Source organism: Rhynchophorus ferrugineus, unplaced genomic scaffold, assembly GCF_030347505.1.
Source record: "Rhynchophorus ferrugineus isolate W39M unplaced genomic scaffold, kcgeb_rfMv2 rfM4, whole genome shotgun sequence".
Classification (NCBI taxonomy): domain Eukaryota; kingdom Metazoa; phylum Arthropoda; class Insecta; order Coleoptera; family Curculionidae; genus Rhynchophorus; species Rhynchophorus ferrugineus.
The window spans coordinates 29120892-29147436 of NW_027472583.1; the positions used below are offsets into that span (position 1 = coordinate 29120892).

A 26545-nucleotide genomic window follows, 5' to 3' on the forward strand; every position below is an offset into this window, starting at 1 on the left:
TGCGGCCTCAAATTAAGCAACTAAAATTGAGAATTTAATATCCTATTATTTGATTGTCAAAACTATTCGTTGGAGACCCCCACCCTATTTTACCCAATAATACTTTAATATAATTAATAAATCTAATTCATGGAGTTTAAACTGTTTTCATGTTTTTAGTCGACAACAACTCTTATTTGCAGTGGTCATACACTGTTTGTTTAAAGCCATACTTGTCTTATTATTTGAAATGAATTTTTTGGCGTCTAGCACATAAGCATCTTCTGATTGATTAACAATGACAATTTTTTACATTTACATTTATTGTTTACATTAATACTTCCCATTTTCACCACTATATACCGCTGATCAAAATACACGCAAGAGCCTTATAATATAAATGTATATTATAATATCCCTATCATCCTTTAATAGCTAAACTATTTCTATATTTTAAACTATTACTATATTTTTACTTACAATTTTTATACAGCCTGTACATGTTATAAAAAAATTATAACGGATGTTTGGATATTGTCGTGGTTTAAATATAGCCCTGATTAGTTTTGATTTGTTATTGTTCAAGGCTAGTCGTGTACTAAATGTTTTTGACGCTAAACACATTCAACGAACACATAAAAGAATGTTTTTTAATGAAAGGCCTACTACTGTTTTTAAAGGGGATCTTTTAAATTTGTAAATTTAATCTCACTCGGTTAATATGTCCGAATTCAATTATTTATTCTTTTTATAAGATATTATTAGTAAGTTCTTCTAAATAACTAAATAGTTTTATTTGAAAAATATAATCTCTTTTAATTAAGAAGTTTTAAATATAAAAATGTACTTGCGGATATCTTATTTTAGAACTGCATTCTTTCGATACTTTAAAATAATTTCAATAACTTAATAATCAATAATAGTAGTGATGTTCAGTTCGAAGTCACTTTATTCAGTCAGTTCACTTTTTTAATATCAAATATAATAATAAAAATAAAATCCAGATTTCCAATACTTAGTGACGTATTGATCTTTGAACTTCGTCTTTAGAGACATTTTTTAAGTAGTATGAAGTGGTTCATCGATAAGGATAAGCTTTCGTGGTTAAGTTCCAAAATCACTTTGTATATGTTTGTTTCGTGCCTTTTTCCATTCTGAGCTCAAACGCCTCTACAGATTCCAAATATCTTCTGATGGTCTTAGTATGAAACTATAAACTACACTGCTAGTAGCTGGTCCTTCTGATTCCAGAGTTGAAGCCTAATCGAATATATTTAGCTCTATCGACAGTGTGATGAATGTTGTGTTGTTGAACCTCATGAAGAACTGCATTCAATTCCCAGACCATTATAAAACAAACTCCATTGATAAAGATCATTTTTAGCCGACTTCAAAAAAAGATGAAGAATCTATGTTCGGCTGTATATATATTTTTTAATGTATGTTCGCCGATTTATCCGTCAATTATGGACCGGTTTTCCAAATTGTTTTTTTATTCGAAAGAGTGCCCTTCTGAGGTGGTCCCATTGAGACCAAGTTAGGATCAGATAGGGAGAAAGGGGAGAAATCGAGGAATAACCTCAAATTTCAAAGGCACGTACAATGTTTTCACATATTTCTTATTTAAAATAATCAGACATTTGTGTATAATGTTATTGCTGAACTAATGTGACGAAAAATCGGAAGTAGTCAATGTAAAAGCCATTCAGTTTGTCTTTTAAGCACTAACCATATCATATGAGAAATCGTAGAAACATGGTAGGCAATTCTTTCTATGGAGTAATAGTTAGAACGCTAAACTCACACGCGGAGGTCGCGAGCTCGATTCCCAACAGAACAGCAACTTTCTTTTTCTAGTTTGGTTGGAACATTTGTCAAATCACCTAGACTAGGTAACGGGCCCCAGTGCCTGGAATATTCATTATTTTCAATCATTATTTCTTTATTTATTTTTTTCCTCATATAGGCTGTACTTTTACTTGGGCTATCCATTGTAGTACTTAATAAAACAACTGCGTAGTTTATTGAATAAATATCTAGCATTAAAAGAATAAATAAGGAACTCACTAAAATGTAAAAAATAATCAAACCTAGACTTAGCACAAAAAAACGTTTTAAAGTCTTTATTGAGCATTCCAATATGCTGATATTGAAATTCACATCTTGTGAGTGTTATGAAATGATGCTGAGAAAACATTAATTGCGAGGGCCAATTCTAATAATTTTTGGCTGGTAATGTTTCAAGATTCGCATCTTCTTTTATTCTTAAATTGCTTGATGACTTTCTATGCTCCTTATACTTTGCGTCAAATAATTCATTTTGACGACATCATAGTAATTTTTACAGATTGTATTTAATAAAATGTGGTTTGTAAAATTTTATCATTATACGATATAGAACAAAAATCCACAAATAGTATTTGTTATTGTGTTTTATCAAGTATTTTCTTATTATTATTATTATCAAGTCTTCACATGTGCGTTTCACATACAAAAAGTATATTACCTGCCATTGATGCCATATGTGAAGCTCAGGTGAAAAGAAAGTTCTTTAGAGTATGGGTAATACTCTATAGTCTACTAAGAGTCATCATTCTCGCATCTGATGCCTTCACATCATCAAAGAGGTAAAGATACCACTTTCGGACGTTCAGAAACCTTTTGAACTAGGATAGTGAAGCTGTGAACACATGTTATGTGTCATGCGCTCCGTTCTGACCCTGCTATTTAATATGAGCTTCGAACCAAGGTATTTCTAGATTGGGCTTCTAGCAAAATAAGGATCTCCTACTCATAAATAATCACAGAGGTTCTTCTAGCATATATTTAAAACACTTTTGTCCTGAACAAGATATTTTGATAGAGTCCATTTGAAGCTAATAAAACAAATATTGTTTATGTTTAAATCAAACGTTACAATCTGAAACTGAAAAATTATTATTATAAATATCCCACTAAATGTTACCAATTGCAACAAATAAAAATAACAACAGTGATAATAGTTGTAACGACGATAATTTTAAATCACTCATATATATTTAAAACGAGACTTCCAACAAAACTGAAACAGCTGCTCCAAAAGTAAAATAGTCTTTTCCGGTACAGGGTATCGATGGAAAAAAGATCACCTGACAAAAATATGCTCGATGAATGAACAGAAAAGCTAATGAGGTATGAAACTGAAAAACATCGAGACTAGAAAAATCTATTTTTACGTACTAAATGAATCATCGATGACGGAAATAGTGGTGGAACACGTTTCCTCTAAAAACCAATATTTTAACACATATTGGCATCATAAAACTAAACATCTCAATTTAAAAAAAAATAGATTTTATGTTATTTATTTTCTGAATCCTCATAATTTTTTTTATTACGTTATTCAATTAGAAAATTCAATCAAAAAAGAAAGATCTCGTGGAGAATAGAGCACAAAATACATACATACTTAAACAAAAGAATTCACAAAATAATATAAAGATTGTGAATTAAAATATCGAGTAAAATAGATAAAATGCTAAGACGTAAGTTCGCGTTTTTATAATGTTTGCAATGCTCGTATTTTGCTGTATGTATTTTGCTCGGCGATATCTATTGATGAAAATGTAATGAAGTATCAGTATAAACAACCTAACCAAACAATTAAACATTTTTCTATTTAGTATTACTGAGTTATCCAGTCTATACAGGCGCTAATCATGAGTATCAAATCGCTCAAAATTGTAGTTTTGGCATTCCTTACTTTTGTTGTTTGATTTCAAGAAGACCAAGAAAGTTCGCCTTAGACAAAACCCTGGCTAGTTAAAATCCCAAAAAAATTTCAGAGCAATCCAGCCAGACCGGATCAGACGTTTAAATGAACAGTTTCCAAACGTTTGCATGAGATGAGAAAGATTCAAAATTAGTGAAACTATCTATCACACGGATTGACTCAAACAGCGATTTCAAGCTATTTCAACATCGCGGTTTCATTGCTTATCAGGAGAAAGAGAAGAAGTGTACTGTATTACGAGCTGTTAAAACAGGATGAGCCTGTTATAGCAGCACTAAACTGGGATCAATTCAACAGATTTAATCACGCATGGTTACAAAAAAAGACCAGTAGACGCACAGTAATCCTCCTGCATGGCAGCATTCGGCCACACGTCCCAGCGATGTAAAGGATATACTGAGGCAACTAAAATTTGAACTTCTCTAGCATTCAACCTTACCCATATATAGCGCCTTCTGATTACCTTTTTGTTGACATACGGTTTTGAAAATCTAAATAAATGCCAAACCAACACGTTTTTTCAACAGAGTATCGCCATATCGACAGAACGATGGTAATAAGTCATAGAAATTGTACTATTGTTTCTCAATAAATGCTATTTTAAAGTGATAAAGTGATTTGACCATTTGTTTTGGTCAGAATACATACAATCACCTAACATTGATATTATTTCATATCATAACTTTCTTTATTTAAATTTATATTAACAGAAATTGTATACCCCTGTGATCCTGAAGCTTGTTCTACACTCCATATTGAGTCATGCAAACAACTAAGATAGTTATCAATTTTTATAATACAACAATAAGGAAAACTACCAAACCACATTGTGAACGAAAACCAACGTATTTATAGTTGATACTAATGCATATACAGTTTATTTATACTCTCGATTATGTAGAAAAATCAATGCATCACTAATATTTACCGCAGATACATAATTGTTTATAATTACTGTGATTATTTCATTGTTATTCATGTTTATTACGTGGTGTTTGATACAGTTTGGAATACTCTGCGCTGATCAAGTAGCAACAAAAGTAAGCGTTTTCAAGCTGTTCAAAACTTCCGATAAAATGTGTTTGTTTTTCGTGTGATTTGTATAATGCTACATTTAACCATCTGTTTTTTGTTCTATTTGTATATTAACGACCTCATTTTAGAATAGTCTGAAAGTTTCTCTATTTGAAATAATTATTACGTATAAAGTCATATTGCTTCTTCGTAATTCAATACTGGAAACGAGAATTTTTCAGACTTCTTCATTAAATGGAAACATATACAGTCATTGTGGATGCTGTTTAGGTATATGGTCGCCAGGACAACACCCACCAACACCGATTAGCAAACGGACGGACACTCAGCAACACCAGCAACAGCAACGAGATGATCCGATCTCACCGGTGTGGACACCAAAAAGTGCCAACTCCAGTCCCATAGTTGAAAGGAAGGAATTTCGACCAGTCAATTTCCAGTCTCCAGTATTGACCAGAAGAAACAGGACTCAATCTGAGGTAAAGTTTTTGTAAAGTTTTATTTCAGATAGCAATAGCAGGGTTGCTATTTACATTTTCAGTCTTGGCAATATTAGATGAAGTTAGACAGTGTTTTGTCATGTGTAGTGTAAAAGTAGAGCTAATTTTTTGTCGTGTGATGATATTTTACGACTCTTAACGTGGATTATCGAGACTCTCAAGTTACTTCTATTTTTGGCAATGAAGATCCATCCTTGACTACTGCAAGAGTTTGATTGAATCGTTGACTTTAATTGTGACATAATTAGCTCAATGAAGAATATCGTAAAGATCGTGCAAAATCAGCTGATGTGTCAGAAAACGTTGATGATGTGCTCGAAATGATATTGCCAGATCGTCATGTGGGTTACCGTGGGATTGAGTCATCCTTGGCCATTAATATGATGAATATCAATAAGTTATTTCATAAACCTTTAGCAGTGAAAAATATTTTCTCACATTGAATCCCGCATAATTTCACAAAAGCCCAAGAAGTTGCTCGTGTCAATTCATGCAACGAAATGGCCAATAAATATAATCGTAGTGCATCTAAAGATGTGTATAAAAATTACACAGAAGACTGATCTTGGTTTTATGCATAAGAGCCTCAAACAAACAACAAATCTACCGTATGAGTCTTCTAAGACAGGTCATATGCGATAAAAGTGATACATAGGGGGATGCAAGTGATTGGCGGTTACCTCGAAATAAGCAACATAGAATGGTGAATTCTGAATGTTAGGCAACCATTTGTTTACCGAAAATGCTTCGTGAAATACGAAGAGAGCGACATTCTTCTTCCTGTCAATGCAAGCTCTCTCACATGGACTGAAACAATCACCTATCGGCCAAAACGTGGAATTGATGGATATTATTCCCACATATCAAAATTACATTTCTTAATCAACGTTTTTCAACGCTTGAAGAAACTGCGAATAAATTCGAAAACCAAGCGTTGGAGCTACCTCAGTCAGAATGGAAAACGTGTTACACAGATTGGTTCAAGCGCATGCAAGAATCATTATCATGGTGAATATTTCGAAAAACAATAAAATCATTTTCATAATTTAGAAAAATATATTATTGTATTTTCATTGTTATAAAAGCGATAATAATTGCGATAAAAGTGATACGTGCGCGATGCAGGTGATCGCCTGTTTCTTCGATGTAACTGAACGAACAGTGAATTCTGAATTCTGAATGGTAGATAACCATTTGTTTACCGGAAGTGCCTCGTCAAATACGAAAAGCGGCATTTGTCATCATGACAATGCGATCTCTCTCTGAAATTGTTCCTATTTAACCGACTAAGAGGTCGAATTATATCGATATTATTCTCATATAACAAATATATTCTTAACCAATATTTTCGACGCATGAAAAAGCCACGGATTTTTCAGGCGAAAAAACCATTTTCATAATTTAAAAAATATATTTTTGTCTGTTTATTGTTAGGCATAAAATATAAATAGAAGCCCTCGTAGCCCATTATTTGAAGTTTTGTGTTTTAAGATCTACGACAGCCCCTACCATCATTTAAACAATTATATATCCTAATTGCAAAATTAACAATATACTTATTTAATTAATATACGTATTCATAACATCAGTGATAAGTGATAATTACAAGGATATATAGAAATTGGAATCTATATTGTGAACAAAACAGTAGATAGAAGCACCTTTACAGGTTTTGTCCTTGATATAATAATTCATTTTCTCATTTTTAGTCTTAAATTTTTTAATTTCACCAAGAATAAAATCGCCATTCTTTTGGCTCAAGTTCGTCCTACATCATTTTGATCGATGGCTCGATTTTAAATTTTGTTTCTTATTTTAATACGATTTCTTTTATAATCATACAATCTCTATATTTGCAAAATTGTATTCATCGCCAGATAACATTTTTTCACACATTTCGTCTATCATATTCTTTACAAATGTATCCAAAAGTATCTCTTCATTTTCCTTTATTTTGAGCTTTCATTTCCTTTGTTTAATCCTAATCATCTTTAATTTCAAATTTCTCTAAGTCCACCAAGAATAAGTCGTCACTTTTTTCGTTGTCGTATCATTTTTATCGGTGCATTATGTTCGCTGTGATTTTGTTTATATACATATTTCTTTAAATTATATGAGAGAAACAAAGACCTCATATTTTGTTGGCTCATATTTCAAGATCTTTCAAACTAATGTATTATCTCATTTATTCATGAACATCATTAATATATTTGCAGATGACACTATCCTAATTACAATATTTAAAGCATCTAATGAAATAAAAAATCGAAAGAAGTAACGGGGTCATATGTAGTTCCGTTGGGTGTTCACCTATCGCTGAAAATGTACATAAAATTATAGACAATCGAACTTCAGATACACAAAAATATGAGAAAAGAAAATTAGATTTTTCATATCCAATTAGTTCTATTGCTAAAGTAAATAAAGTAATTTTCCATTATAGAGTCTTGTAGCTTCAGATAAAGTAACCTCTGAACCACCCTGGAAAATACCAGAAGGTAGCAGTGACACAGCCATCAACTTATCATCAACGCTCGACAGAAGACTACCAAACAGTCAATCATCTCCCGGCATTGGAATCTATTCGACAACTCCACGGTTACCGAGGGCACAAAATCCAACAATAACCCTTCTCCAGAAAGCTAGGGGTATTAAACCATCACCTATACCAGATTTAACTCTAGGTATTCTAAGTCAATCGTTTTTCAGAGGGTCATTTACCTAGAGGTGCCCAATACATTGATCAAGAACGAAAACCTCCCAACGACAGACCACCCATAAAATATCCTGGTGAAGTTTGTAAGTGAAACTCTCATTTTTTGTCAATGTTTTGTTTTGTTTCTACTAATTATTTACAGTATACCATATTAAAAACGAGTATACCAGCGAATCTGACAGCGAAAAACCGAGAAAAATGGCCGACTTGGCACCAAGGAAATTCGAAGGCATTGGTCCGACCACCAAAGACGGAATGCCGTTGATTTTGCGATCAGTAAGTTTAAAACCCGTAGATAAGAATATCACTTATCTGCTGTATATCGAGGATTAGTAGATTAGAAGTTATAATCGATATGAAATAGTCTATTTGCTGCTATCTAAATTCAACTACCAGATTAAGCGGTTATCAGTTTCATACGGTATTCATGGTGATAAAGATTTACATTTATGGTAATTTTTACGTTATTGTTACATAGAAAAGAGAATTTTCAGTTATATAGGTATGGCATTTAATTTTAAAGGATATTTTTACCAAAACATTTTTCAGGTATTTTAGACCTGCTACAAGAGGTTTACTATTTGAAAGAAATTGAATGAATATTTTCAGATATAAACAATATCTTCTAGTTTATTCATTAGATTGAAAGACCTGTATATATTATTTATATAATATTGTTATAAAATAATGCTTAAAAGAAGCACCATTTGATGAATAAAATGAAAGAGATGACAAGTGCAGCAAAGAGATTCCAATATATTAGGTGCTTACATATATTTTGATCCCTTTTTCACTTTAACAGGGCATTTATTGTCAAACACATTGATACAATACATCTTAATTAAAATATTTCTACATCACATTCTACAACTTCTTTCTTTTTGGGCAGTATGGCGATACCGTGTTGAAAGAACGATGTTGGTTTGCAAGCGATCCATTTTCTCACTTCAGAATTCTGAAACGTCAAGTCAAGCTATATTTAAATGAGTAAGAGTTAGAATGCGTTATATTTGGTTTAGCACGCTGGATGTGGCAGAACTTACCATTTGAGCTACAGAACTTTTGCAATCTTTGGCTTTTGCTTCTGTTACTATTTCTAGTCTTTTTGCAACACTACGTCAATCAATTTGTTGAACAATTCCAATCAATACACTTTCTAATCTCGTTGATTAGACTATAATGTGTTTCATACATTTTTTTAAATTTTAGTAGCTCAATAATTTGGCCAAAGGGCAATAAGTACTTCTTATAATAATGATTATTTATATAACATGTTGAAGATAACTTCAGTAAATTATCGTTATCGTATATTGGTTTAAAATATCTTACTCTAAAACTTGCTCTAAATGTTATATCTGGACATTTATGAGATTGGATGGTAGTAAAGGTTTAATTCGACAATTGGCTACAATTAACTCATAATGACAAGTTCATTGGATACTCTTTCAATTGACCCTTAACACTGACATTTTGAATTATACTTGTTATGAGTTCCAAAGAAGTAAAAGTCCTAAAAAAGAGACATCACACTGTCTCAGTTCATTAAAAGCGTAGTATGGAGCATCAACCATAGCAAACAAAAATTGTTTGTAAAACCGTTGAATTATAGCTTCAGATGTAGATGCAGATTTGCTAGAAATGTCCCATATTTGAATTCCGTCAGACCAAATGGATCTAATCTTGACGTCATGTAGCAATATCTTGTTATCCATGGATAACTTCGATTTTCGTCCAACAATCATTTGATTTATTTTAAAAGTTATCCAAGTATGAGCTACTTCCTGATTAGACATCAATCTAGATGATGGCAAAATACTTAAGATCCATCTGGAGGAATTGGAAATTATTAAGATTCATTAGTGCTCATGTTCTTAATTTCACATGATGCATTCACTCTATTTAGCAAACTGTTTTTTTAGGAATATTCTATAATTAAGTGCTATACCTAATATAACTTATTTCATATTATTAAATATATTTATCGCTGTTAAATCAAATAACTTATGATTCTTCTAGGAAAAAAGTTTAGTCAAGTTTGGTCATCACAATTACTGAAAAGTATAAAGGCTTAAATTTAAATAATAATGTTAACAATATTGACACTTTTTTAAAATAAGATTATTGTGCATACCTTTTCTCTAGTTTTTGTCGTCAGTTACCATCATACTATCAAGAAATATCCTAATTCTTTGTCACCTAGCTTCTTTTTTGAAGCTATTGATGAATTAAAAAACTATTTTTATAAATATAATCTTACTAGTGATTATTATTAGTATAATTAGTTAGACTGTTTGACATTAATATATCCTCAGTACAATCCTAATTATATTAAATATCATTAAATATTCGAAAAAACATTAAAAAATACTTATATATGAAAACCAAAACCATGTTCTTACTATTAAATATAAAATGTATAAAACCGAGAGTATATAGAGTATGAATTAATGAGCGTTATATTTTTGACTAAAAACACAGTTATTGTTAACTAACTCTCACGTATCTAACCGAGTATATCTCATATACACATATACGGATTTGGAGATACGGGATTATCTCAAAAAGATAAACAAACGGAAAACTTAGTCCACTTGCAAAAAATCGATTATTTATAGCTAAAAAATACTAGCGAAAATTGCCAACAATTTTAGTAGTAACAATGAAACCATCATATAAATTACAGGAAGTGAAGGACAAGGACCAATCCAAATGGTACAAGAGGATGTACGATACCATTCACAAGCAGAAGCCCCATAAAGGTAACAGTTTTGTTTATTACAAATTGAAAGCATCAAATTTATATAAAAAATGAACAGGACTTTTAAAAATCGGAAGAACTAAATTATTTGATTATTATTCTGAAAAGCCGGTATATAACCAGAAAAAATATCAGTGTCATGTAATAGTAATACTTGTCTCTATGAGAACCTCTGGAATACAACCGGTCGTCCAGATGCTAATTTTAATTTAAGAAATAGTCAAAGGTGTTGTTTGACCAATTAGCGGCAAACAACAATCAGTTAATTTTGATCCTGCTGATCCAAATCTTTCAAAATTATCACTTAATTGAAATCTATCAACGGTCTCAAAAGAAAGTTTACAATGATTTTGGTCTAATTTAAGAAAAACCATCTATAGAAAAAAATTATTAATTATTCAATATCACAATTTAGGAATTTATATCTTAATACAATATCCTCGAAAGGTAAACTTTATTCATAGGCTTTATCTTCGAAACTTATTTCATTTTCTTTTTCCATTAGGATGAAAATCGGGTTCCTTTAAAGACAATGTGGTACACACTATTTACCTGGTTTACTTAGTTAAACATCTGAGTGGCGGATGGCGTTAGGACGTTAGTTCTTATACCAATTGAATTTTGTGAGAGTGCATCTTTAACTTTTTGCAAAATGCCGTATATTATAAGCATACATTATAGCATATATTATAAGCATACGTTGTTTGTTGCGTTCATGTTAATGAATATAAACTTTCTTTTGAGATATCTTATAAAAGCATTTGGCTAGTTTAGTGGAAAATGTGAAATATCTGTATAAAGAAACTCAACACTATAATCTTATTTCATCTAATGAAGTGTTTTAGTAAACCTTTTAGGACACTTAAAATGAAACCTACCTTTAACCCTTTATTCAGTATTAATTTTTTATACTGATTTATGTCTATTGCCTATCAAATCTCCGGAAATTTTGCAACAACAGCAACCGTATTATACATTGCATTTTGGAAGTCCTGGTTACTCTACTGTAAATCTCTCTAATTTAGAATGCAATTGATAAATATAATTATTGTTAGTACTAAAATAGATTTTAATCCTTAATGTATTCAAAATATATTGAAGTTTCATGTACCGTTCTTAAGTACGCGTGAAACCTCTAATTGTACATCATACGTACGTGCATCTAATTTATTTTAACTAATCGAAAATATTTTTTACAGATGAATTTGTTACCATTAAGTATCGTCAGAAAAGAGGTAAATATATGTATTTTTATCAACCATAACTTAAGTTAAGTTACAGATATACTAAGTTAGAAAACATATATTGTTTAAACGCAAACTCTTAATTCAATTGAAAACTACTTTATTTTAACCCAAAGAAGTGGCGCCTAGTTGATACGACTGTAGAGAAAACAACCATCCCCTAATTCAAAATACTTTCGATTCCATAACTGGACCAAACACATCCTTTTTTGAACAACCAAGAACAATCAGAAGCACTATAAAAACACAAAAATTGCGCCAAAGAAAAATTGTTTCTGACATACTTCCCCAGTGACATTCGGTAGCGTTTATATCAATTCAATAAATGTTCTTACGGTGTAAAAATGTTATGCTCTATGTTATTACTATGGACAATTTTTCACTTGTATGGTTTTGTTGAAAAACTGAATTAAATTGTGTACGCAGGTTTGTTTTGAAACTAATAGTTGGAATCCGTTATATCTATAGATATAGCAACACATGCATCAAAACTTTCCAAGCTCTCTCGAATTTTAATAAATAATCAAAAAAGTTTATAGTTTGGCGTAGTTGGCGTCATGAAGAAAGATAATTTCTAAATAATTTTGTGATTATTCAAGTCATTTCTCTAGTTGTTGAAGTTGTAGTTAGAAATAAAGTTTCTAACAAACCATCTTTCTAGAGCCACCAGACACACACCTTCTTGATCACCAGTACATATTTTCAGCTATACATACAAATGAAATGTTTCTACAAAACACATTCTTCTTCCTTAAACGCCGAAATTTCTGGCCTAATTTCATTACTCAAATACTCATTTGTTGTATGAGTTCACATACTATTTGACGTTAATATCTCGAGATAATTAATAAAAATTAGACGATGCATATCTCAAGAACTTACATTATGATCTTAACAGCAAACTAATCCTTCTTTTTTGTTATTAAAGCCAATTATTTCCTTTCAGTCATAAACCAACAATTCATCAATTAAAAACAACAAATTAAAACGGCTTTGTTTCGATTTTTTTTGTGTCATTGCGACATAACTCGATACCTACTTTACTAAGTAAACTGCTAAACTTACTACTTAATTAGCATGTTTAATTGATATGCGATTTACAGCACTTGAAATACTTATCTCCCATCTAGCGTACCTTTTATCAACAATAATTCAAAAATCATCAATGGACCATCTCTTGTTCTGGTTAATTAGATAGTAACTAGTGCTTAATATTAACATATATGTCAAGCCTAAATTTATAATGTTAATATTAATTTTAACATTATCATTATGTTTAGGAAGGTATTATTTAACTCTTGATTAAAACGCGGAATTATTGAAGCAAAATGTTTTACTTCTTGGAGATTATGTAGACCAACGGAACTGTTGTATTTTGTTCTATAAAAACGTTTACACAATGAATGAAATGTACTAGAGAGACATTATAACAGATGGGGGAAGCATCATTTCATGAACAACTAAAAACAACTTATGGTGTGGTATTCATGTTGGTAATATCATTGGACCCTATTTTTTTGAAAATCACCAAATTGTTGCGGTTACAATTGCTGAACGATACCAAGACATGATCCAAAATTTTCTTGTGCCTAAAATGGTCGATCAACGACTAGAGGACATGTAGTTTAAAGGACTAGAGGACATATAGCAATTATTGAATGACATTTTTCCACGAATACTAATTTCGCAAAGTGGCGATTTAGCATGGCCAGCTAGATCTCCGGAAATAACTGCAACAGACTTTTTCTTATGGGTTTTTTTTAAATCAAAAGTTTATTTGAATAAGCTCCAAACGATTCAACACCTTAAAGACCATGTTCGTGATGAATAGTCAGCCTGAGATGTTGCAGGATATCATTAAAAATGCTTTAAAAAGAGCCGAAAGTTCCATAACGAATCCCGGTCACTTTAGCCGATATAATTTTTCAATCATAACGAAAAAAAAACGCGAAGACCAAATAAACTGTTTTTGAAAACCAAACTTACTTATCTTTTCTTTGAGCAAAGTTATAGGTAATCAAAATCGTAGCAAGCCTTTTGCCCCGCGTTGTATATTTTATCCTCTTTAAACTTGGACTAACTTTCTTTATTAACGTACCTGAAAACTGTCGGTTAATCCCCCTATCAGGTATATGTTTAAAAAATAAACAATGAAATAGCAGGTATTAAGTATTAAAACTTATCTAAAAATCTAAATGAAAACGATATACTTTATTGTTGTTCCTTCGTTATCAACATAAACTGCATTTTACAACTTTAAAATATGCACACTGTAACAGCAATAAAATGAAACTCATGCTTTATACTATTACATCACAAACAATATATAAACAAGATCCACCCGTAAAATGAATATTTGCCCTCATCTCATCATATTTACATAATTCTAAACTTGAAACATCAGATAACATGCTAACACTTGAACCTAAATTGTAGAGAACTTTTCGAGTCTTTTGCCTTGGTTCTTATCTCGACAAAATATATTATCCAAGGCATTACGCGTCAAAAGTGCGTACAATGAACAACCGAGTATTTATAGTGTTATATTTTTTCGAAAAAAAAAACATTTTCGGTGCTCTTCCTGTCTCTTGCGGAGTGTTATTAGTAGTTTAAGCGTAGCGCGTTAGGTTCAGTAGTGTATCATTTCAGTGTAAATTTAAAACAAGGTTTGTTTTTCTTATCATTTTAATTACCAGGTTGCTATTACCCAACAACTAACTTTGTTATTTATATTATTGTTAGTTAAAATATTTATATATAATTAGCTCTCATTCTTTATTAAATTCAGTAATAATCAGTTATTACTTTCTGTCAAAAAATACCAAGAATTGATAATACACCAAATGGTTATTAATTATCCAAATTTATTGTATCGACTTCAGAGTATCACTACCAATGAGTAACTCAATCATCAATTTCTGAACTCACTGCTAAAACTCACTACTAAAATTAAGTGGTAACTTCAGTTTTAGAAAAAGTCTCACCTGACCCATATTAGATATAGTTATAGCTATTGTCCGATTGTGATTGTTAAGTTTTTAGCTGAAATTCGTTCGCAATAGTAGTCTTGTAATGGTACGAGTTCAACGAATACTAGCATACGGCTTATAATTAGCGGTTTGTTTACCATGTCGATAAAAAATACACATGGAATGAACTGATAACATCGATTAGCAACAAAAAAAGGTCATACATCTAAGCGAGCTTTTCAATGTATTTTATTTTTCGACATATATGGTCGCATAGTATATGGTAAAGTAGATATGGTCTATATAACTTTAACAACATGTATTTGTTTACAATCATATTCATCACAATATCCCATTTGAAAAAAATTAAACAATATCATATATTTTTTAAAGTACATGTATTTGACAGATGTTGAGCAAAAAATTTTACTTATAAAATATTTTAAATCGATGATATGACTGCTACATTCAAGAGCGAGCAACTTCTGATTATTTATGAAAAACAATTATTTCTTTTATTGCTGCAGTAGCTATATATAATATATTCAAGAGAAGACGACTTCTTATTATTTATGAAGAACGATTTCAGTTACTGTTATGGTAGCACTAACTCTTTTTTAATAAAATATTTTAATATGATATATGATTGATATCTATCAATATTGAGTACTCAAGGTATCGAGTACAACTTTTTGCACCATATTATATGGAGCTTTATAACATAAATATCTGGATCAATATTGTTTTAAATGCTTTGTTTATGGATCCTGTGAATAATATATGACAAACAAAAACCCCTAAAATGACTTATACCTTAACATGTTAAATATGAATCGTATTGATGTTGATATAGCACTTCTCATTCCATTATTTTGTTACAACGAATGTGTTGAGTTGTTAAGGAGAGAAAGTAAGGTTGTAAATTAAATACAATTTATTTTTTCTCCTCTTTGCGTAAATTAATACACAAAGAGTTTGCTTATTTAAATTAATGATATAAAAATATATACATTTGAAGATGTTCAATCGATACGTAATGGTGAAAAGAATTATAAATTAGATGGAAATCACTTACTAAATTGTCTGTCCAGTTTTGGATAATACTGATTCCGACATCGGACCGAACCAATTATTATAATTGATTAATTCTCGATACTTTTTCTTTTGTTCTTAATTATTTATTCAATTATCTTATAATTCTTCTATCAATTATCTAGTAACTTATGCAGTTACGCTATATTGTTTGCGCCAAATCCCCATAATGATGCAAATTAATTATTTTAAATATTTTCTCAATTAGAATATTCATCCAACACAGGTACTATTTTAGTACAAATTACCATAAAAACATTTAAAGAAATTCTATAAAGTCCATAAAGTCTTTAAAGCTTCCCAAATTCTCTAAAATCTCATATTAAATATCTTAAAGATTCTTCTATAAAGAATTTAATAACTGCGCAATGCTTTTTTTCCACCGCCATAAAAATACTATAACAATTCCACTTTAAGTAACTCGTAAAGATTTTTTTTAATAACATCTTTATTAGATATGTTTGGTACAATCTTAATTTACAATTAATTTATTACTACTTTTCCTAAGTACTTGGATTAATTCACAAGCAAGACGTGAATAAATCACGCAAGAGTTCGAAAAAATACTTCAATATGTATTCCTCAATTATAAAATTATAATTATGTATTAAATATTAACTTATAGCTATAGTTGACACTAAATGTATACACTTTATATAAGTTCGTATGGTTTTGTTCGCTTCAATCTCCTGACGTCCTGCGCGCTGTCCAGCAATTGTATTGCTTCCACGTTAGTAAGATTTAGTAATCTTCTTTCGTGTTTCAAGGCAAAATCTTGGATAATGATTTCCAGATCATCGTGCATTTCTTACGTGCCATTCGTTGGTTACGTAGCGATAGGTATTGGTGATCAATCGAAGACCTTTGTTTTGACAGCGTTGTATGACTAGTTGATTTGAATATTTAGTACAACCCCATATTTGCACCCCATAGGTCCAAATTGGCTTTATAATTGTATTTTAGATCAACCTCTTTGATTTTAGATCAAGTTGAGAGTATCTTCGGACTAACCAATATAGTTGTTTTATTTTGGTTCTAATGTGTTTTGCTTTTTGTCTAACGTGATGTTTCCAATTTAATCTACCGTCAAGATGGATTCCAAGGTATTTAGCGGATTCTGCTTGAGGAATCGGGCATCTATTGAGTGATATTATTAAGCTTTTATTATTTCGCCTCAATTCAAAATTAAAGTGGACAGATTTGGAGCTATTAAGTTGAATTTTCCAATCTTTCGTCCATTTGTAGATTTTGTTGACTGCTACTTGCACTTTTTCTATTGCCTAGGCAGAAATATATCTTTTACCATAATAATTATGTCGTCAGCAAAGATTCTAAGTAGTGTTTCTTTTATTGTTAGAATGTCAACAGTGTAGAGCAGATACAGGAAAGGTCCCAAAACGCTACCTTGTGGAACTCCAGCCGCAATTGTTTTAAATGTTGAGAACGCCATTTCGTGCGATACTCTAAATTTTCTTCCGAATAAATATGACTCCAGTAATTGACAATAGTTAAGCGGTAACAATTTGCTCATCTCACAGATTAATCCCAAATGCCAAACCCGATCAATAGCTTGTGAGACATCCAGGAATATTGCAGTTCAGTATTTCTGTTCCTCAGACGCTCTTTCAATAGCCGCAGTTACTTTGTGCACTAGATCGATTGTTGAATGGTTTCTAAAACTAAACTGGAAATCTTGACCGGAGGGGGCAGAGGAATTTTGTCTTATTGCTTCTTTTTTAATGTTTATAGCACTTCTTGCGATTGGCGAAGGCGTCATCTCTGACTTCTTCCTCTTTTGACCCTTCTTGTTTGTTACTTCGGTCCAGTCAGACTGTTCCCCTACCTCTAATGCTAGTTCGTCTTCATCAGTGTAGTAGTCTTCTGCATAATTAGTATGCCTTTTTGGTGTATCTTGCGTGTAACCGTTCAGTTGCAAACAGATAGCAGCTATATCCTTAGATAATTGCAACAGTTCAGACGCTCGTTATTCGTTCTCAATTCTTCGTTTTCTTTCAGTAATATAATCAAATCCATATTGTTATAATTAAATGTTTTTTTTTCACTAACTTTCGCTTTTTTCCCTTTTTAGAAAACGTGGAACGTCTTTTGTTTGAGAGCACGTATTTCCTTCACTTTGGGTTGGCCGTTTCACCGTATCCCGTACCTGGGAGTTCTTTGAAACCGTTAACGGAAGTTGACCGTAAAAAATATATATACATGTATTTTTATTTGATATTTACAGAGACTCGTTTTCGGGAAGGAAAAACACATCTTGACTCTATGAAGGTCGGGACCGAACTACTCGTAATGATAGGGTGAAACTTTAGTAATTCTCCTTTGAGAACTAATAATTAAAATGGCATCAATTATTTACTTCCACTTATAATGAATAGATGATACTCTACAACTTAACAAATATTGTTATTAATCTCAATCGATTCTGTCCAAGTGTTATATGAATTTTCGTAATTTACTATTGAATTAAACACTTACAAACGACCATCACAACGACAGGACACCATATCTAGAGAAGCAACTAAACAAATATTGATTGATAAACAGTTGTCGCTATATGACGCTGGTGCGTACGTAGTTCATGTATAGCAATATAGCTCTTATTATTTTATAGCTATATCCGGCATATTGCCAAAAACTCTAACATAAGAATAAGTAAAAAAATACTCGATTATAATATAATCCTATAATAGAGTAATAATTAAGTTTTAAAAAGGACATTGTTTTTAAAGATACCTTCAATTTTAACTTTATCGTAGCCCAATATCCATACACTTCTGGATATCTATCGGAACCCGAACCAGGTGCTTATGATAGTGACTTCACCGAATACAAATACGCAACTCTAGATCGAAGACGACCTCCTGAAGCGCATCACCATCAATCATCAGCAACAATGCCTCGATCTCATCCTGACAAGTGAGCACAAATCAAATAATCAACGTAGTTTCCATCCAAACTAATCAATATTTTCCAGGTCATACTCATCCTCCGATATTGTTAGAAATACTCAAGAAACATATAGAGTACAACCAGGGAGAATCGAGAACTATGTACCTGGACATTCATCGATTTCCGAAAGTGAAGCTAAGAAGGTAAGAAGAGATGTTTATTAATATCAAATTAAAGGGCTTCAACAATAGCTTCATTGCTGCCAAAAAATTATCAACTGATTCCACTTCCATCGGTGCACCCAGCTTCGAACCAAACTAATCACTAACGTTTTTATTTTCAGTGGTGGGACGAAGTTATGGGGATATTTGACGGGGTAAGTATCCATCGTATTTACCAAAACTAACTCTTTAACGATTCCTCATATAATACGTTTATTCTTTTGATAATTTAACACCCAAACAAGGTTTTTCAACACTCATCAGTATCATAAGCTCTAACGTATCTTTATCGGTTTAAAAACTTTGTTTACAATTTTTCTCTTACAAATAATTAACGTAAACACCAGTTTGCATGTTGATTGATAGTCACTTGATTTCCTTCTTGATATCCAGTAAGAAAACAGACGTTATGTTCTTGCAAAATGCAAACTGGGGTTGTGTCAGGCGGGGTTAGAACTTGTTGTGACTAACAGGGGATTATTTTCCTTTTCGCCAAGTGGTTAGATGAGAATTCGGCGTTGCCAAGTTACGAGGTTATGTTTACCACCGCCATGAATAAATCAGTAAGAGGGGCATTGGCATGTTTTACTTACAACATTTTCTCACGTGTTTATTCTTGGTCTTCATCTGTCAACACCTAATAACATCATTACCATACCAAAAACACATGCACACATACACTTAACTTTGATAGCGTGATATTGCTCTTAAAAAAATCATCAAAGAATAAATGAATGTCATAATAAAGTACATTATTTAAATTTAATTGATAGTACTGAAATAATTCAAAATAACGTATGAATCTACTTTAGGTATCTCTAGAAGATATACACGCTACACCTACAATAAAACTTAGAGGCATCTAACTAGGACTAAGACTGCTAAAAGATTTACTGAGAGCATCGCTCAATAATCTCTCCCTTTGTGTAATCATCTTGTTAACAAATAAATAGAAAAAATATTAACAATAAACTATACACTAGCAATTTTAAAATATATAGGTATATAAATGAGTGAATACAAGTATTCAAATACTAGGATCATTAGAAATAGTAGATAGAAAAATAATACACACGTGCTTATAGCATTCGAGTGAAATCACCTTCAGAGACATCCCAGGAGGCACTTAGAAAAGTAACATTTCTTCTCCATATACGTGTAAGATAAGATTTAGTGTAACAACGTGAGATAAACATTAAATCTCAAATGAATTGGTAATAAAAATATTCTGACTGTGAGTCTGAAAAGACTGTAATCGTTGATGAATAACGCAAAAACGGATTAAGCATTATGAAAAGGCTGTCATAAACCAAACTAAAATATCTAAGGGATGTTTGTATTGTTTAACATTTGGGATATATTGATAAAGTGATAAATGTCATTGACAATACATTAACATGCTGTTTGAAATGGTTTAATTATATGCCGATTGTCAACTATAAAGAATTGACGAAGAACAATTGTTTGTTACATATTATTCATAACACCAATTGATATTGAATGATTGATATTAAACATATTAAAATGTCTTAAATTAGAAGAAGTTTCCACGATAATAATTATTAACCAGTTAAATAAATAAAACCCAAATTTATCATAAAATAACAAATACTTTCCGAGTATTTCTAAATGTATGATATTGATACATAACACACATTACACACTGTCGACAAAATATATCTTAACATTGTATCTTTATTTAGATTAGCATGACTCACACGCATATACCATGTGATCATATAATGACAAAATATAGAGAACATAGAATGGCAGCTACCGTACATTAAGTCGTAGTAACAATAATAATACAAGAAAAGTAACAATATGATTTTTTTAAGTATGACTAACATTTTACATAGATATATATCGAAAATACATGAAAAAATACTATGTAATTTTACAACTTTCATATATCAGATATATGTTTTCTTTTTAGTATAACAGTAATATCATTTTTACAATAATAATAATAAGATTTGAATTAAATATTTATAAAATACAACTCTATCCTTATTTTCATTATCAATAGATAATTCAAATGGATCTTTAAATAAGTACATATGTTATATATATAATAAAATTAAATTATATACAATTATATGTAGATACCATGAAAAACACTTACTATTAAAATTACATGTGTGCAAAAGTGCATCTTTGTTAAACTATAGTCTCCAAATATTGTCCTTCTCTTCAGTTTCTCATTATTTACATGTTTTATAGCCAATTCTAATAGATATCCTTGAACCCATGGAGAATACTATTTTTTTTCAAACCACTACATCCTGGAATACAACTCAAAAGTGCACATCAAAATTCTAAAAATTGTTAAGCATTCTAGGAAATACTGGAAAAATCGATCTATAGTCTATTCAAAGTTTTTTTAGTAATGCGTCATGGATATTTGTGACGTTGAAACATTGCAATGTTGCCGCATCAACTCTGAGTTTTAATTTAGTTTGGCTTTAACATAATTGAATAAAAAAATGTTATCAGGAGGAAGTTTCCTCCAATTTTATATCACCTTCTATGTTTTATATATTTTGTGCATACAACATTTGATAGAGTAGATCATCGTACAGAAAAAATCTAGTACTCTTGCATTGTTCTACGTATTTCTTAGTACGACAATACGTAATCGTAAGTTTGACTCATTCTTCATGTATCTACCGAAATCATCTAACAATAAGGAACATTGTTCAGCATGCCTAAACCTAATACAGCATGCGGTTATTTATAACAAGCAGTAAGTTCTTGAAACTAACGTCCTAGTGTTTGACTACTTTCCAAAGGTAATAAACACAGTTTCTTCTATTGTAGCATTTGGAGCAACAGAACAGAGTACCTCCTCATAAACCTCGAAGTTTCATCAACCAGTAAGTATTTGTCTTTATATTTTAGTGTCATTATAGGAAGAATATAAACATTATTTTTTCAGAGCCCTAAAAGAATCCGGATATGAAAGCGATTCTACTTTGATTTTCAAACGGAAAGAAGATAATGCCAACAGACTTAATCCAAGAGAACAGAGGGAAGCATACAAGGTCATTCAGAAAGGTGGTGACGTGCCTTTTCAGGGTTTAAGAAAGCCCGCACCAGAGCGACCAAAAGGTAAGCTTTCTCGGGACTAATGAAATGGCAACGGTTTGAAATAATTGCATGAGATTTTTGGCTTTGTACTCAATCCTAAGCTGAGGTGATGGGTCGAACTTATTCATAGAGTTGGTGTGAATATTTTCATAGTATTAAAACGATTCAAATGACATTTACTATATCACTTAATTTTATGAAAATCGTAGAAAGGGAATAATAGTTTCATTCAACTTTTAGTCATACCAGAATACTGATAATTCCTTTAGAAATGCTGCAATTGCAGTTAAAAATTAATGAGGATTTAATAATAGTTGCGAACCAAACATATATGATACAAATCGATGATCTTCATCAGCCTCAAACATTTTAAATATAACTAGTCATAATTGGCATCCAAATACGATCGTATAACAAGCTTCATAATCGTAAAGTTTCAACGAGGCTATTTTAAATAAAATGTTCGGGACTAATTTTGAATAAATTCTGTTTAATTTGAAACCTACATAATATATTAATCGAAGCACATTCTAAGTACATTTATGCACGGTAGTATAACTAAGTAATTTGCCCATCCTGTAGAATCATCCCGTCCCAACTGACAACGCCACATTGACACGTTGATAAAAGTAGTTTCAGATATCCACAGTGCACTTTTAAATTAATTGGAACATATTAAAACTAATGCGTTACGTTCGAAACCTCCACAGAAACTGATCTGGTGGAATTCTACCCCCTCTCACCCACCCTCACGAAAATTCGCATACACAAGAGCGTGATTCCCCCTCAGGAATGTTACGTACCTCAAAAAGAGTTCCTGTGCTATCCAGTAACAATACAGCATGATGTACCGAAAACTTTTGCCAATTTTAAACGTACTGTTCCATCAATGGCTACTAGTGCTGCTGCATCAGTACCTTCACCTCCAAAAAGGAGGTCCTCGAGGAATAATACCACGCTCAGACTGATCAGTACCATGAAGGTGCAAAAAAGCCCAACAGGTAAAAGACACGAAACATGTTTCACCACAGGACCTAGCGTGGAACGCACCAAAGTAAACTATCTGAAGGATAAGATAACTTGCAAGCTATCGCCTGTTAACAAGAAGAAAGGCGATGCTGCTAAAATGAGTGTAGTAAAAAAGGTTACCGCTTCTCCAGAATTAAAATCGAAAATCACCTCCACGTTAACGACATCCAAAGATCCCAAATCGTCAGTTCGTAGAGTCCAAAGCAGCACGAAAATATCCACAGAGAAAACAAGGACTGGTACTTTCGGAGGAATATACAAGAGCGGCTCCACCGGCAGTATCACCAGTAAGAAAAGCTCCACCGAAAATTTACACTCCAGAACACCAACACCCGTAAAAACTTTCGGTGTGGAAAAGAAAAAATTCGACTTGAAGTTGACGAAAGTCCCCGATGTTAAAGCGTCCAGTTCACAAGGTCTACTCTCTCCAACTGAAGTCAAGAAGGGAATGAGAAACATATCGAATCCCAATGCTCAGTACAGGAAATCACTCGCCTTGTTATCCTCGTCAAAAATTAACAACACCAATGCAGCACTCCCTATTAAAGTCGGCATTACTGAAAAAGGAAAAAACCTTCTAAAATCATCAGTAAAAAGACCCCAATCAGTTTCACCAAAAAGTACCAGGAAAATCACACCCAGTCCATGTCCATCGACCAGTTCAGAACGTTCCAAAATAAAATCGTCGACAGAATCGCTGTCATCAAGCAAATCGTCCAAGAAAATTGACAAAAATGCATCAAAACTCAAAAACAAACCTGAAAAAAAAACAACAACTAAACCGTCGTGTAAAAAATCAGCAGAACTGTCCAAGTGTCTCAGTAAAGCAACTGGCGCTGATATTGCAAAAAAACTGGACCGGGATGGAGCCAGCGAGATCGTCAAACAAAAAGAGGCCATCGAATCTAATCACTTCTTCAGGAACTTGTTACTGAGAGGCGTTAAACAATCCGCTTCATTCACGATACCTAAAAATTCGTGGATTGTGGAGAGAACGAACCAGTTGCAAAGGAGAAGATCAGTGTCGTCGGAGCCCAGTATAGGAGCTATGAAGATTTACTTGAAACATACCAAGCCAGTCACGGATTCTAAATTCGTCAGCTTAGATGTCCCAAGATCACGAAGTGCAAGTCCAAAATCAGTGACGTTCTGTGAACCACCGTCGAGAAGTTCCACGAGCAAAAGAAGCAAAAGCTTACCTACGAAAATTGTATTTACAGAAACTTCCCGACCGGTATCGCCGGTGATACCGAAGAAAAAAATACTTCCGATACTAAAATCCTCATCCAAAGACGACATAAATGTAATGGCAAGAGGACCAAGCCCACAAGCAAAGGTGGTACTCACGGAAACCTCTAGACCAATCACTCCTCCAGTAACTAGACGACGAAGATCTCCAATATCCATATCCAAAAGTACATCAGAATACTACAAACGTACTCCAAGCCCTCAAACCAAACTGTATTTCTCGGAAACTAGCAGACCAGTGTCACCAGAAATCTCCAGAAAGACACCGACCCATTCCCCAGTCCTGCCGCGAGCTCCATCTTGTCGAAAAATAATGCAGCTCAAACAAATGGCCGAACCATCAAGACCAGAAGAATTATCACTATATTCTTGCGCAGATTTAAAGCACAGCACAACATCCTTGGACTCGTTCCGAAGCGATGACTACCAGATATATCTGAAGGACATTGGTTTTCACTCACCAAAAAGTGAAAAATTCAAAGACCTAAATCATTTCTACAGCGATATCGAAAAGGTCGGACAGCTCGAACAAAAATGCTCATTAAAACCAAGGAAGAAAGCTGAAGAAGAGATCATTGATTATGACAGGTGGATGGAGGTAAGAAGCAGGGAGCGTGCTGAACATGAATTGAAGTGTCTTTATAACCATCTGAGGTCTCATGAGAGAGAAAAAGGTTTCTTATTCTTGCCTAAGGATATCGAACGCTTCAGATGGAAGAGAGAACTTGATAGAGGTCTGAGAATCAAAGAGAAATCAGTAGAAAATATTAAGGAAGAATTTGAAAGAATTAAAAAAGACGAAAGTGACTTGGAGAATGCTAGAAGACGAGAAATAGCATACAGTAAAGATACCTACAAGCCGTTGTGGAGAGGAAATTCAGTCATTAACCTAGCCAGTATCCTGAGCGAAAGACGTAGCCAATCAGAAAGCAGAGTCAAGAGCAGCAAAAACAAATTGTTGGACGATGAACGTGGACCAAGCCACGGGATTGGTTCCCGAATTTGGAGCAGTTTATCTATGGAACAAGTTAATAATTTAAAGAGACAACTACAAGATATCTACGGAGATGAATCCACGGAAAAAACAGATTCCAAACTAAAAGACTACACGGTGGACGTTCCTAAAGATTTCGACAAAAAATATATCCCATCTCTCACAATTAGAAGGAACTCTGAGAGTTCGAAGCCAGACGCGATGAATGAAGATGAAAAGAAAATGATATCGCAACTGCTGAGCAAGGAGGCTCTGGAAAAGATTGTCAAAAGACGAAAAGAAGATAAACTGGCTTTACCAGTCATGGTAGGGAAAGAGGTACTTGGAGCTATTGCTACTCAGGAAGCGATCGCAAAGAAACCGCTTAAAATGGAAGAACCTCCTAAGCCCTTGGTGAAAACCAACGCTCTGTCAATAGGTAAACAGAGTTCTATTAGTGAAGCTGAATCAGCTAGTACTGATGAGTCTACAAGAACTGTTATCAATCTGATGGACGTCCAAAAGAAAGTCGAATATTTTGAAAAAGCCAAGGATCTGGACACTTATGTGCCGACAGTTTATCAACCTGCCGAAGATGGAAGTAGTCAAAGTGAGGGCTCATCTAGTCCAACTCATCACTTAGGATCGGAAATTACTTCATCAGAAAAACAAGAACAAGTGAAACACACTCCCTCACACTCAAAATCTTACCAGGACCTCAAAGAATACTTCGGTGAATCGGAGCTGGTGAAATTTGCCACCCTCCCCCTCTCAGCTACGAAAAAATCGAGCTGCACATACACGAAGAAGCCCCAACTCAGGGCGTTAGATATAAGTCCGATTCGAACAATTTCAGAGGCTAACTCGTTGGATAGTCTGTGTAGAAGTCGTTCGGTGTCGCCTTACTACGACGAAATGAAATCGCTGACCAAGAAAGGCGAGGTAAAGAAACTGAAGAAGCAGTTCGAGCTTTTCGAAGACTTCTTCGGCGAGAAGAAGTTACAGAGATCTC

General features: G+C 32.7%; 1 protein-coding gene and 1 long non-coding RNA gene across 24 annotated transcripts in view; one reads left to right on the forward strand and one right to left on the reverse strand.

Moving 5' to 3' along the window:
• Positions 1 to 26545, forward strand: part of CAP (Cbl-associated protein) — a 153171-nt gene that overhangs the window by 96191 nt on the left and 30435 nt on the right. For 9 of the 23 annotated variants that reach the window (XM_076402581.1, XM_076402580.1, XM_076402584.1 and 6 more), the window contains 13 exons: positions 5057 to 5265; positions 7730 to 7934; positions 7996 to 8085; positions 8145 to 8278; positions 10686 to 10761; positions 11960 to 11995; positions 18155 to 18265; positions 18840 to 18999; positions 19058 to 19175; positions 19316 to 19348; positions 19691 to 19756; positions 22014 to 22069; positions 22132 to 22304. In XM_076402581.1, coding sequence (XP_076258696.1) covers positions 5057 to 5265; positions 7730 to 7934; positions 7996 to 8085; positions 8145 to 8278; positions 10686 to 10761; positions 11960 to 11995; positions 18155 to 18265; positions 18840 to 18999; positions 19058 to 19175; positions 19316 to 19348; positions 19691 to 19756; positions 22014 to 22069; positions 22132 to 22304 — 1467 coding nt within the window. The remainder of the gene's footprint in view (positions 1 to 5056; positions 5266 to 7729; positions 7935 to 7995; positions 8086 to 8144; positions 8279 to 10685; positions 10762 to 11959; positions 11996 to 18154; positions 18266 to 18839; positions 19000 to 19057; positions 19176 to 19315; positions 19349 to 19690; positions 19757 to 22013; positions 22070 to 22131; positions 22305 to 26545) is intronic. The other 14 variants (XM_076402589.1, XM_076402591.1, XM_076402595.1 and 11 more) reach the window with 5 other exon arrangements.
• Positions 1582 to 4167, reverse strand: LOC143195477 (uncharacterized). Its single transcript, XR_013005541.1, has 2 exons — positions 2486 to 4167; positions 1582 to 1888 (listed from the first exon to the last, which is right to left on the reverse strand). It is a non-coding gene; the product is annotated as an uncharacterized LOC143195477 (long non-coding RNA).